Source organism: Electrophorus electricus, chromosome 23 (genome assembly GCF_013358815.1).
Source record: "Electrophorus electricus isolate fEleEle1 chromosome 23, fEleEle1.pri, whole genome shotgun sequence".
Lineage (NCBI taxonomy): Eukaryota > Metazoa > Chordata > Actinopteri > Gymnotiformes > Gymnotidae > Electrophorus > Electrophorus electricus.
Genome location: NC_049557.1, coordinates 11117012 through 11131549, shown reverse-complemented (window position 1 = coordinate 11131549; position 14538 = coordinate 11117012). Strand labels below are relative to the sequence as shown.

At 41.8% G+C, this 14538-nt stretch overlaps 1 protein-coding gene across 1 annotated transcript; it reads left to right on the top strand.

Moving 5' to 3' along the window:
* Window positions 1-998: 998 nt before the first annotated feature.
* zgc:153738 (uncharacterized protein LOC558115 homolog) lies at window positions 999-12832 on the top strand. Its single transcript, XM_027026237.2, has 19 exons — window positions 999-1156; window positions 1382-1709; window positions 1980-2099; window positions 2304-2498; window positions 2652-2723; window positions 2841-3046; window positions 3235-3319; window positions 3503-3604; window positions 4482-4557; window positions 4674-4780; window positions 5164-5250; window positions 5367-5428; window positions 5548-5630; window positions 7019-7126; window positions 7338-7537; window positions 8449-8535; window positions 8638-8815; window positions 10292-10530; window positions 10793-12832. The coding sequence occupies exons 1-19, from the start codon at window positions 1146-1148 to the stop codon at window positions 10910-10912; spliced, it is 2466 nt and encodes an 821-aa protein (XP_026882038.2). The 5' UTR covers window positions 999-1145; the 3' UTR covers window positions 10913-12832.
* Window positions 12833-14538: the final 1706 nt, after the last annotated feature.

The following is a 14538-nucleotide window of genomic DNA, read 5'->3' as shown; positions in this document are numbered from 1 at the left end:
TGTCCTCATCCTTTTCTCTAAGTCTTTAAAGTCTATCTGCATAATGCTAATTGTTAACATTGGTAATAAACCAAAAACAAAACAGCGAGCTAAATAAAGTTTTTAAAGCATCAAATTAAGCAAACAGCTGGGTATATATATCAACATGTTAACTAAAATCCATCCAAAATCCTACATGACTACATTATAGAGATACAGCTTTTCTTTATTGCAACATTTAGGCTGGAAAACAACCCAAACTGGTAGTTTGTAGGGTGTATAATGTTATTACTGTAGCCCACAACATATTTATGATAAAATACCAGCAATGGTGAACCGAAGAGAAAACATTTATGACAAAATACCAGCAATGGTGAAGTGAACAGAACACATTTATGACAAAATATCAGTAATGGTGAACTGATCAGAACGCATTTATGACAAAATACCAGTAATGGTGAACTGAACAGAACACATTTGTGACAAAATACCAGTAATGGTGAAGTGTCTGAATGTTTGGCTTGGCCAAAATTATTGTCTTCCTTGTCTTCTGGTGACACCAAGTGGTGTGCTCTCAAATTGCTTTGTCACGATTGAATCCTGGCATATTCGTTTGCCTATCTGATGACTTACATTTTTATATTTTTACAGACTATATTTAACGCATTTCTTTCTTTCTTTATATGTTGCGCTAGTAGTTATTGGTTCTTTATCGAATGTAGAGCTGTTTTGGGGGTGATTCCCCGGAGTCTTGAGATACAGGTCTGAATTCTCTATTGTTTTAAATAGTCATCTGAAGCATACTTTACCATCACGTTTCCTGAAACCATTCTGCAGGCTTTATTTTAATCTATATAAACGGATAATTTTGATGTTCTGTTAATTCGTCTTCCATGCACGACCTGGCCTCCCTAACTAAACTTTCTGGCTCTAGCGAGAATTGTGCCCTTAGGCGAAACATGATGCGCGTCCGTGTTTCCGTCACGTGGTCTTAGTTTCCATGGATACAAAGTTGACAACCGGCTGCAAAGTTGTGAGCAAATAACGTTATGGCTTGCATCTTATATGCGAAATGACGGAAATGGAGATTAACATTTCTTTAAAACCATTTAAAGCTGACCTTAGATGAGCACTAGTGAAGACCAGAGTACCTGTCTATCTAGGCCATGTCTCACAGGTTAGTCCGTTAGCTACCGGGCTAGCTAGCTAAAGTATTGTAGCTAAGTAAGTTGCTTGACAGTGGAGTTTTGGACAGATTTTACTGTAAAAGCAGAGCTGCAGTTTGTTTCTGAATCAAACAACTTTGAAAGTAACACTTGTCTTTATAGTACGTCTATGAATGCTGTATCTTATGCGCAGTTTTCTCGCGTTAAGTGTACGAGGAAAAATGTCTTTATTGCAGCACATACAATAAACTCTGGCGTGACGCCCAGGAGGGGCTGAGCAGCCTGTTAAGCGAGGAGGTGCCGCCGGAGTCGTCACGGCCGGAGAGAGACCGAGTAGTGTTCTTCCAGCGCCTCGCCTCACTCTACGTGCGCTACACGCAGATCTTTAGACGGCTGGAGGAGGCCTACGACCAGATCGCTCATCCACAGAAGAGGAGGCTGATTCGAGGATTGCTGGATGCCACCATGGGACGCGTGCTGGAACTCAAGAACGAGATGGTGGAGAAGGAATTCTCGGAATTCCACTATATGGATGATGTCATTCTCGATTTGAAATTGACCCCTGTGCGTTTGTAAGGGGATCCTGTCTGTAACTCTGGTGAAATGTATGAATGGATGTTTCCTAGTGATTTTCTTACTAGGTAGTGCCAGGAAAAGTAAACACTAATGTCAAGTGAACACTAACGTTTCTTGTAGTAAAAACAAAATTTGAAGTGTTTATCTATGCTGTTGTTTAATAGACTCCAAATGACCACCGCTTCTATGCAGTGCTCTGTTGAGTTAGTTCGGTGGATGCATCTCACGGATGTGTCCTCTACACCTTATTGGTTACAGGAGGACCTAGAAATTCCAATTCCAAGGTATTTCCTCAGTGAGCAAAGCAAAGTTCAGCGAGATCGACAGCAGATGCTCTCCAGAATACTGGATCTAATGGCAACAGCGGAGAAACCCAAAGTGTGTAGAATTCACAGAGCAGCTAACTGTCTTTGTCTGTTTTTTTTCAGTTGTCTTTTTGCTTCATGTTAGTTGAGCTCCCTTTTACCTGTTCAGTGCTTTTAACATAACACAGCTTTGCAAAACAGTTCCAAGTCCAGACCTCTGAGGATGATGGTGAGAAGGAAGAACTTGGAAATGGCTGAGATCTCCTTCTTCCCTCAGCCTGCTGATGAAGGCCGTGCTCTAAGCCTGGAGGAGGCCGTTAAAATGATTCAGGTGACGGAGAGAGCACGGCAGGGTCGCCTGAGGGCAAAGTTCATGCGAGAGATCCAGAGAGATGAGGAGAGGCAGAAGAGGGCCAAGCACCAAGACCTCAGTGTGGCCAACACTGACCAGGCTGCAGTCCGAATCCAGAAGGTATTAGACACACACAGGCAACGATGGTATACAAATTTATGGTGCGCACAGGTGTATTGCCTGATTTTGTATCTAGCACTGTTTGTGAATGCATATGCAAATTAAGGGGTGAAAAATGGCTCTGATTGGCTGAGCTTATCTCTGCTTCCAAAGGTATGGAAGGGTTTTATTCAAAGGAAAAAAACTAAGCAGGAGCGGGAGGAGGAGATGATTTTTCTGGGCATGGTGAGGCAAATACACCGTCTCATGTTAATGAAATATCTGAGATATCCAGTAGGTGGAGCTCTTCCACCGTGTGGTGAGGTAATGTCCTTCCCTGTGTTCTCTCGGTGCTTGCTGTAGGCCATGGAGCCCGGCCTATCCCAGCCTTGCCCGGCTGCAGTACTGGCTGAAGCCAACAAGGCTCGCAGAAGAGCCAGGCAGGAGGAGCATGAGGAGGACTTCCAGAAAGCCCTGGTGTTCATCACCAGCAGCCTCCGAGAGACGGAGGGCCCAGACATGAGAGAGACCATGAAGGACCAGATACGACAGTGGTTCATCGAATGCCAGTGAGTGAGACCCACAGAACTGCACTACATCTCCTAGAATGCTCCATGCTTAGCCCACGCTTTATGTTGCAGCGCTACAGTGACTGCATTGTTACTTTTACAGTGATTGTAGACTACTTTTGGAACATTAGTGCACACAGTCTGTGTGTTCACTAGATTCGACTGTAATAAAAGTCTTATTTCTATAGTGATGCAACAGGTTCCTTTCCTGACTACCCTGAAGAGGAAGATGGTGGCTCTGCCCTCATTTTTGCTGCTAAAACACCTCAGCAGGTAGATCTGTCACGGCACTGTTTAAGAGCGAGGTGCAGAACTGCGCAGGGCTTTAACTCACCTTAAACTCAGTGCCATTAAAGGTCCTGTTTATGCTGTGCGGGTGGCCGTCAGCTATGTGTGCCTTGGTTGGCTTGCACCCGACCTCACCGGTCACTGAGTATAATGTTCATCTCGCTGAAGCTGATGGAAGAGCTAAAAGCTGAGGAAGAAGAGGAAGCCAACAAAAAGACAGGAGGGAAAGAACAGACAAAAGACAAAAGGAAAGGACAAGAAGCAGAGGAGGTGTGTGCACATCAGTAACACTGGTCTGTAACCCACTACAATCATCACATCAGTAACACTGGTCTGTAACGCACTACACTCATCACATCAGTAACACTGGTCTGTAACGCACTACACTCATCAGATCAGTAACACTGGTCTGTAACGCACTACACTCATCACATCAGTAACACTGGTCTGTAACCCACTACAATCATCACATCAGTAACACTGGTCTGTAACCCACTACACTCATCACATCAGTAACTCTGCTCTGTAACGCACTACACTCATCACATCAGTAACACTGGTCTGTAACGCACTACACTCATCACATCAATAACACAGGTCTGTAACGCACTACACTCATCACATCAGTAACACTGCTCTGTAACGCACTACACTCATCACATCAGTAACACTGCTCTGTAACGCACTACACTCATCAGATCAGTAACACTGATCTGTAACCCACTACACTCATCACATCAGTAACACTGCTCTGTAACGCACTACACTCATCACATCAGTAACACTGCTCTGTAACGCACTACACTCATCACATCAGTAACACTGCTCTGTAACGCACTACACTCATCACATCAGTAACACTGGTCTGTAACGCACTACACTCATCACATCAATAACACAGGTCTGTAACGCACTACACTCATCACATCAGTAACACTGGTCTGTAACGCACTACACTCATCACATCAGTAACACTGGTCTGTATCGCACTACACTCATCACATCAGTAACACTGGTCTGTAACCCACCGTACTACACTCATCAGATCAGTAACACTGGTTTGTAACCCACTACACTACACTCATCACATCAGTAACACTGGTCTGTAACCCACTACATTCATCTCATTCAGACACTCTTATTCCAGGATGAAGAACCGGGCCTGAAGATGCTCTCATCTGCTTTCCTGTCAGACCTGCAGAGCGGACACAAAACATTTGTAGGCAAGTCTGAGTGTTTCTATTCATGTAGTCCCACTGAAGACCCATGTTTGGAGGAGCAGCTCTTACTCTCAGTGAGCCTGACTGACTCGGGTTCTGTGTGTGGGTCTCATCCACAGAAGTTTGGAAAAACAGAGATGAATCCAAGAACTTCAGCCAGAGACACGAAGCGGAGCTCATCAAAGAGGAGAAGAGGAAAGAGATTGAGACAGAAATAAGACTTCAGGTGACTGCTGGACCACTGAAACCTACTTTGGTATACTCAGTGCGTGGAGTAATGTTTCAGTAGGCAGCTTTGCTCTGTTCTGTAATTTACATGAACAGGTTTTGTTGGAGTTGAGACGGCATCGTAAAGTTCCAATCCGTTTCCTATTGGCACACTTTAAATCCCTTAAGTAGGCCTTAACTATCAAGGCATAAATTACGTTTTGTTCGCCTATGTAAATATTAACCTTTAATGTGATATTTCATCATGAATTTACAATATTGTATCTTACAATTTGATCTAATCTCCGATGCTCCATGCGAAGTGCGGCACTTTGTCCCATGTTGTCGTGGTTTGTGTGGATAGTGTTTCTCAGAGATATCTGCGTTACGCTGTTCATACAGGTGGACGAGCTGATGAGACAGGAGCTTGCTAACTGGAAGCTGGCTGTGGACAGAGACAAAGGCAGGAAGGCTAAACCCTCCGGGAAGGTGTGAAGGAGCAGATATCTGCGTGATCATCCGGCTCCACTGGAGCTGTGTTCACTCCTGTTTACATGTGCTTGTTTCTATTGCTAGAAATATTACTATTGCTTATTTCTGTGCAGAAAAAGAAAGGGTCAAAGAGTGAAAAGAAGAAAAAGAAAGAGAAAGACCTCACAGCTGATAGGTGAGTAGCACTACTTATGAGTCTTTGTATGGAAGGTTGTAGCAGTGCTGTAGCTGCTCTAAGAGCAAGTCTGAAATGTGTTGAAGGCAAGTTTATTGGGCTTCAATATCCCCTGTCAGGACCATTGAATCTCTGTATCAAGAGCTGGTAGAACAAGGGCTGCTCAAACCAGCAGAGAATGTAAAACTCCAGGACTACATAGGTATGAGCACCAGTCTGCGACTGCACTTCAACACGTTTATAGCTTTTTATTTGACACTAGAGTCTTATACTGTATAAATGCTTTTTTCTGCTTATCTGAAGTACCATATAAAGAAAACATGTTTAAGTTATGTTTTTGTGTAATATTAGTATGAAATGTACATACCAGTAAGTATTGCATATGGTATATCTATAGTTGTTTACACATCTTTTGCATGTGGGTTTTCTAGTTGTTGTGCAGGGTTTTAGGGTTACAACAGGAGACAAATGTCAACAGTACTTGTAGTTGCAGCCAATATGATGAGAAAACAAGCCCCCTTTGATCAGCAGTACTATTCCTCTGACCTTTATGGTTTAGGGAACTATAACTACCTTTATCATTAGGGAACTATAACTACCTTTATGGTTTAGGGAACTATAACTACCTTTATGGTTTAGGGAACTATAACTACCTTTATGGTTTAGGGAACTATAACTACCTTTATCATTAGGGAACTATAACTACCTTTATGGTTTAGGGAACTATAACTACCTTTATGGTTTAGGGAACTATAACTACCTTTATTATTAGGGAACTATAACTACCTTTATCATTAGGGAACTATAACCACCTTTATCATTAGGGAACTATAACCACCTTTATCATTAGGGAACTATAACTACCTTTATCATTAGGGAACTATAACCACCTTTATCATTAGGGAACTATAACCACCTTTATCATTAGGGAACTATAACCACCTTTATCATTAGGGAACTATAACTACCTTTATGGTTTAGGGAACTATAACTACCTTTATGGTTTAGGGAACTATAACTACCTTTATCATTAGGGAACTATAACTACCTTTATGGTTTAGGGAACTATAACTACCTTTATCATTAGGGAACTATAACTACCTTTATGGTTTAGGGAACTATAACTACCTTTATGGTTTAGGGAACTATAACTACCTTTATCATTAGGGAACTATAACTACCTTTATGGTTTAGGGAACTATAACTACCTTTATTATTAGGGAACTATAACTACCTTTATCATTAGGGAACTATAACCACCTTTATCATTAGGGAACTATAACCACCTTTATCATTAGGGAACTATAACTACCTTTATCATTAGGGAACTATAACTACCTTTATGGTTTAGGGAACTATAACTACCTTTATGGTTTAGGGAACTATAACTACCTTTATCATTAGGGAACTATAACTACCTTTATGGTTTAGGGAACTATAACTACCTTTATCATTAGGGAACTATAACTACCTTTATGGTTTAGGGAACTATAACTACCTTTATCATTAGGGAACTATAACTACCTTTGTCATTTAGGGGACTATAACTACCTTTATTATTAGGGGACTATAACTACCTTTATCATTTAGGGGACTATAACTACCTTGGCACTACTCTTCGGCAGATGGACATAGAGCCCATGCCTTCATTATCCGATGTGCGGCAGCTAATTCCTCTTTATGCCATTTTACCATTAGGTAAGTAGACTTTACACATTTTCCATCTCGGAATCCTAACTAAATTAATTCCTAATGATAGGAAGAAAAAGCATTGATGTTGGCAACTTTAAGGCTTCCTAACATTGAGCAATGAAAGGAGATTTTTGCTTGTGCCAGACATTGTAAAGGTGTTTATAAGACAGCTATCTGTTAGTTGTCAGCTTTCAGTCTCGGTTTCACTATGTTCAAGGTTCCCAGGTGCTCCGCGAGAAAGCTCCACTGGTGAAGGCTTTGCTGCTGGTGGGCCCTTCCGGAGTGGGGAAGAAGATGCTTGTCCATGCTATCTGTCAGGAGACAGGAGCAAACCTATTTGACCTTTCCCCTCTGAACCTGGTGGGAAAGTACCCAGGAAGGACTGGTTTGCAGATGATGCTGCACATGGTCTTTAAGGTGAAGCCAGCACTCTGTCAGGAGCAATAGATTTTGCAGCAACTGTGCCAGGATCAGTAGTTTTTGCGGTTGTGGTACCCAGCTCCAGATATGCATAACTTAGCCCCAACATACCTGGGGTAATATTCAGATCTTACCAAAGGCTGGATCATGTGTATTTTCAGAGTTGGAACTAAATGTTTTCCTGGACCAGAATTAGGCACCCCATTGTTTCTGTACCTTTGTGTGCCTTGGTATTGTGTTGTAATTCAGCATTCCCACTCCTGTTTATTGTGTATTCTAACAACTGCTGGATTGTATAAATGAGCCGACGAGCTGATTCAGAGGACTAAAAGGTACTGAAAATGGTATGGTAACAAGGTCTGGGAGATACGTTTGTAACAGTGGTATGGTAACTGGGGCTGTGAGTTACATTTGTAACTGTGGTATGGTAACTAGGGCTAAGTTACATTTGTAACAGTGGTATGATAACTGGGGCTGTGAGTTACATTTGTGACTGTGGTATAGTAACTGGGGCTGTGAGTTACATTTGTAACTGGTATGGTAACTGGGGCTGTGAGTTACATTTGTAACTGTGATATAGTAACTGGGGCTGTGAGTTACATTTGTAACTGGTATAGTAACTGGGGCTGTGAGTTACATTTGTAACTGTGGTATGGTAATGGGCTGTGAGTTACATTTGTAAGAGTGGTATGGTAACTGGGGCTGTAAGTTACATTTGTAACAGTGGTATGGTAACTGGGGCTGTGAGTTACATTTGTAAGGAGTGGTATGGTAACTGGGGCTGTGAGTTACATTTGTAAGAGTGGTATGGTAACTGGGGCTGTGAGTTACATTTGTAAGAGTGGTATGGTAACTGGGGCTGTGAGTTACATTTGTAAGAGTGGTATGATAATTTTTTTTGTGCCCAGGTTGCCAGACTACTGCAGCCCTCTGTGGTGTGGATTGGAGATGCTGAGAAAATGTTTTATAAGAAAGTACCAAAGGAGGAAAAAGAGGTAAGCTACCTTCTAGAAGATGACTTTATATTGTACCACACTACATTTTGTTATGTAATTACTTATTTATGACTGAAATAAGTGTTCTTGATTTATTTACAGTTAGATCCAAAGCGACTAAAGAAAGATTTGCCCAAGGTCCTTAAATCTATCAAAGGAGAAGACCGTATTCTAATAATTGGAACAACAAACAGTCCCCTCAATGCAGATCTAAAATCACTGTGTAAGGTTTACACTAAGATCATCCTCATACCAAGACCAGACTACGGGACAAGATACGGTGCGTGATCCAAAGGCTCCTGCATGTCTTACAACTATGACTTTTTCAGAAATATCAATATATGCCCGCCACCACAGTTACACTAATTCATATATTTGATGGACCACCTAGTGGATTTGTGAACTCTACTATGACTGGGCTTATAAATATTCATTAGATTCCACTGACATAAATGGATACTGCAGAGTTTACTATGCAACCTTATGAATATTAATGAGCCAACCCTACACCATAGCAAAATTCAAGCAGTGAATAAACGGAGGAATTTGCTAATGAGTTGCTTGAGTGACTAGCATCATTGAAGTGTGTGTGTTTGTGTGTGTGTGTGTGTGTGTGTGTGTGTGTGTGTGTGTGTGTGTGTGTGTGTGTGTCTATAAGGGAAACAGTGGCTTGTATGTATGTGCATAAGGGAAACCAGCTGGTATGTATGTGTGTGTGTGTGTGTTTGTGTGTGTGTGTGTGTGTGTGTGTGTGTGTGTGTGTATAAGGGAAACAGTGGCTCATATGTATGTGTATAAGGGAAACAGCAGCTGGTGTGTGTGTGTGTATAAGGGAAACAGTAGCTAGTATGTGTGTGTGTGTGTGTGTGTGTGTGTGTGTGTGTGTGTGTATGTGTGTGTGTGTGTGTGTGTATAAGGGAAACAGTAGCTGGTATGTGTGTTTGTGTGTGTGTGTGTGTGTGTGTGTGTGTATAAGGGAAACAGCAGCTGGTATGTGTGTGTGTGTGTGTGTGTGTGTGTGTGTGTGTGTATAAGGGAAACAGTAGCTAGTATGTGTGTGTGTATAAGGGAAACAGTGGCTCATATGTATGTGTATAAGGGAAACAGCAGCTGGTGTGTGTGTGTGTATAAGGGAAACAGTAGCTAGTATGTGTGTGTGTATAAGGGAAACAGTGGCTCATATGTATATGTATAAGGGAAACAGCAGCTGGTGTGTGTGTGTGTGTGTGTGTGTGTGTGTATAAGGGAAACAGTAGCTAGTATGTGTGTGTGTATAAGGGAAACAGTGGCTCATATGTATATGTATAAGGGAAACAGCAGCTGGTATGTGTGTGTGTGTGTGTGTAAGGGAAACAGTGGCTCATATGTATGTGTATAAGGGAAACAGCAGCTGATGTGTGTGTGTGTGTGTGTGTGTGTGTGTGTGTGTGTGTGTGTGTGTGTGTGTGTGTGTATAAGGGAAACAGCAGCTGGTATGTGTGTGTGTGTGTGTGTGTGTGTGTGTGTGTGTGTGTGTGTGTGTGTGTGTGTGTGTGTGTGTGTGTGTGTGTGTATAAGGGAAACAGTAGCTAGTATGTGTGTGTGTGTGTGTGTGTGTATAAGGGAAACAGCAGCTGGTATGTGTGTGTGTATAAGGGAAACAGTAGCTAGTATGTGTGTGTGTGTGTGTGTGTGTGTGTGTGTGTGTGTGTGTGTGTGTGTGTGTGTGTGTGTGTATAAGGGAAACAGCAGCTGGTATGTGTGTGTATTACTGCAGTCATGTGGAAGGAGCTGATCAAGCAGAATGGCGGCATGGTGACCAGCGCCCTGGACCTCAGCTCCCTGGGCAAGGTCTCAGATGGTTACACACCTGGCCAGATGGTGCGGGTGGTGCGCAAAGTCCTGACAGAACACCGCCTGCAGCGGCTCACCAAGTGCCCTCTGCTGGCAGTTGAGTTCGTCTCTCACCTTGCCAAGATCGACCCGATCTTCCAGGAAGAGGAAGAGGCCCTCAAAGTAAAGAAATGATCTCACAATGATGTCAGAATTTCTAAGAAGGATTTCTTTTTCTTCTGTGGCTTTTGTGTTCTTGCTGTAGCATAGCACAGTTTTCACTTGGTGAAGAATAACTGCCTTGCCAGCACACAAACAGACTTAAAGACTTAAAAAAATATCATAATATTAAAAAACAAATCATGAATGTATAGTGTGATTATATTATTTCCAGAGTTATGCCAGACTGGGCGATTTATATAGTTATTTCTTTTTTGTTTCACAGGCCTGGTATGCTAAAACTCCACTTGGTAAGAAGAGAGTAAAGATGGCCTTGGGGAGGGAGGGAGAGGTTGATGTCCCCGAGAAAGGAAGCAAGGATGCCAAGAAGAAAGGAAAAAAGTAACTGAAGAGCAACGTAGGACCATCTGGACACACGACCACATGCCTCTGCTCCTCCAAACATATCTCCACTTTGTTTTTTAGTGGGTTTAACACTTAAAACTTTTCAGAAGTTTCAGAGCTTTATATTTGAGGTTGTTTATATATTACCACAGAGTCACCCAAGATATGCCAACTTGTCCAGATTTGCTAAGAGTAGGTGATATAGTCATACATGCATCTGGTAGCTCTGCTAATAAATGTACCTCATAATTAAAGGAGTGATGAATATGTGTTATACAGGGGTAAACCTATTCCATTCAGGGCCATATCAGGGCCATATCAGGGCCATATCCCAGCTTTGGGGGTCATAATGTCACACGCCTGAGAGTTCCACAAAACAGTGCCATTCACTCATCTCTACTAATTCCTCCATTACGCGATTTTTCAAATATTATCTCTATTGAAAATGTGAGAGACCCCACACTTAACATCTGATTTCACAGACTTTACAGTCGTTTCTGTTTTTTCAGTAATTTTATCTTAACACACAGAACCTAAGATATCATAGGATATTTCAAGAACTAAACTGAGTTTGGACCAAAACAAAGATATCAATGGTGAGGCAATCAGTCCCCTACTTGTAGCAAAAAATAAAGGAAATGGAGATGGGTGAAGCTAGGACCGCAAAGACCTTTATTAGGACTGATGATACAAAAACACCACATTGCAATTATACTGCGACACAACTATCACATAAGCAAAACAAAAGAACAAACAACATTTTTGAAAGCTTTGCATTTATTATTGACACTGCTGCATTTTCAAATGTGCACTAAAATTATATGAATGGAAGTGAAAGCTTTATGAAAATGTATCAGTGTATTAAATGTAACATGCATATTTGGCATAATCCTAAATGCCAGTGGAATTCTCCTGTGGGGAATCCAAACCCAGTGGTTGCTAGCTGGGGCCATACATAGAGGTGAAAAGACAGCTTGTGCCTCAGGACAGTGACAAGGTCACTCCCAGGGATTTTGCAGCTTTGCTGAAACTGAGATGCCCCCAGCCTGGGGTTTAAGAGATTATCTCAGACCAAGTACAAATGGACAGGGACTTTTATCATAGCTCTGCAATAGTGACATGGTAAACATGCATTTTTATGGCATAATGGAGGACAAATGGACAGGGACTTTTATTATAGCTCTGCAATAGTGACATGGCATGACAGAGAGGACGTGGACTTTCTTTGTTTCACTGATGACTAAAGCGCTTAATAACATTTCAAGTTTCATTTGTTTTGGTGCCAAGACAGCAGGCTGCGCACAGACACTGTCGGTTTGATGTGGTCAAGTTACTCACATCCCCCTTTGTTTTGACTCACATACCGCTGGTGTCACGGACAATGCAGTTCAGACTGGCACAAACACTTATATTTAGAGTGGTTGTGCAACAGCGCCGACAAACTATTCAGATGGTCTGCGTGCAGAGTGAGGGGTAGGCCAGCCAATCACCACACCTGCAGCACAGTTTAATCCATCTGCCCTTATGTGAGCAGAAGACAAAAGGCTGACGATATAATTCCATGCAGTATTTCTTTAGCAGTCGAGCGCAGGGATTTGATTCAGGGCCCCTATGCATGCTCATTAAGTCGACTGTCAGCAGGGAGGAGACGTGAAACTCACAGTGAAGAGAACACGGGCTTAAGTGCTATGTCCAGCTGTTTTGTGTAAGTCATCACAAGGCTCATTAGCATACTGCTATATAGGCGCCCCCTGGGGGCATGGAGGTTAAGTGTGTTACCCAGGACTGGTGGTGTCTGCAATGCTGGAGCTAACAGCCTTACTGTTTACAGCCTGGCCAACAACCAGTGTGGGGGAAAAAATCAATAGTAAGCAGTTATGTAAATAAAAAAGGCAACAGTGAACTGTTTTCCTGTAGAATGAAATTTAGTCATTTCCTGTGTTAATATAGGCCAAGGTTTTTTTCAGACTAATAAAATGTCTCATTGGTGGTTCCATGGTATTAATGTATTAATTAATTCTAAACTGACAGGTATAGTGTGGACTGATGAGGACGTCTAAGTAAGTTACATATCCAGCAAGATCTGAGCTTTAAAATATTGAATGTGGGCTCACTTTCCTCAGCAATGGGTCACTCTTATTCTTTTAGTTATTGTGTTATAATTGCTTATCAATTATTTAAATGATGTTTAGAACTTTATTAACTATCAATGAATTAATTTTAAACAAATTTAAAATGCTAGGGTAGACTCCCTGTAACATGGTTCTGTGTATTTTATGCAGTGTAATTTCAAAAATGTTGGTACATTTTGGGTAAAGCTTCTCTGAGGCTTTTTAAAGCAGAATAACAGAGATGAGGAAGACTGTGCCTTGATAATTTCATTCAGCAAAACAAAATCCAGGAGAATTTCTGCAGAGAAGATCTCACGTCTGAGCACTGAGCTGCCGGGTTTTGCCAGTGGACGCTGCATTTCATGTAATGAGGACATGAACTGAAATAACTTATTTATGAATATTAGAACCATAGCTAGTATTGTTTTAAATGAAATAAATCATAACATTTTCCAAATAAGAATAAGAATGATTTCTAGATACTTCTAGATTCTAGATGTTTGGTTTCCTGTTTAAATGTTTGAAACAGTTTTTGAGACACGTTTTTGTGAGTGAGTGGGTGCACAGAGCAGTCCCCCTTCCTCCATCTCCGGGGGACTTGCTCAGTGGAGTCTGATAGTGAGATGGCACTATCTTTATGGATAATGACGTGACTGTGGGGGGAGAGATGCCAGCTGTTCAGCGGCAGGCTTTAGAAACAGCGCACTGTCCTCTCCAGCGCCTGAGGGAAAAGAGGACTACACACCAGACTCACGTGTGAAACTCGGCCTCATAATCTGTTGGAGATTTGTGCAAAAGACATTGATCTTGGATGAGATGTGTGACTTTTATGACCCAGAATGTGAAGGTGGGGTCACATGCCCACTCTTCTCCTGATGATGCACTGGGTGAGTAGAAAAACAGAGCAGTTCACACGTTTGAGTTACTGAGCATCAGTACTGCCTCATGTTGTAACCTGCATCATTTTTGTTGATTTGTCTTCATAACTCTTCCCAGGTTACTCTGCCATCATCTGTAGTAAAGGAAAATTCTGTTTTTGTATTTTATAACCACTGATTATATGTCAGATAAAAAGTGTAGAAATATTTTTGTAACCAGACCAGTGCTTCACAGTTACATGATAAGAATCATATTTCATTTGATTTCACATTTCATTTTCATCTTCCTCACTTAAGTTCATCTTCCTCTAGGACAGTAATGACATTTGAACAGAGGTCAGTACTTAAAGCCTACGAACCACTCTCTGGAATACTCACCAGAATGCACTCTGAAATGTACTCTGGAATACTCTCCAGAATGCACTCTGAAATGTACTCTGGAATACTCTCCAGAATGCACACTGGAATGCACTCTGGAATGCTGTCCTGTTAACATACCTGCTTTACTTGCCTTGTTCACTGATGTGAAGAAACAGTCATGTTTTACACTGTGTGAAATTTGACCATGATCCACAGGATACCAGCATACCATAGCACAAACCAGTATGGTATGATGGGTTCTGATGGGCTAAGACCAG

What these genes read in the sequence shown, in the direction of transcription:
- zgc:153738 (XM_027026237.2), top strand. An exon ending in CTGCAGTCCGAATCCAGAAG is followed by an intron (nt 2,499 to 2,651) that starts GTATTAGACACA and finishes CTGCTTCCAAAG; the next exon opens with GTATGGAAGGGTTTTATTCA. An exon ending in AAAACTCCAGGACTACATAG is followed by an intron (nt 5,631 to 7,018) that starts GTATGAGCACCA and finishes TTTATCATTTAG; the next exon opens with GGGACTATAACTACCTTGGC.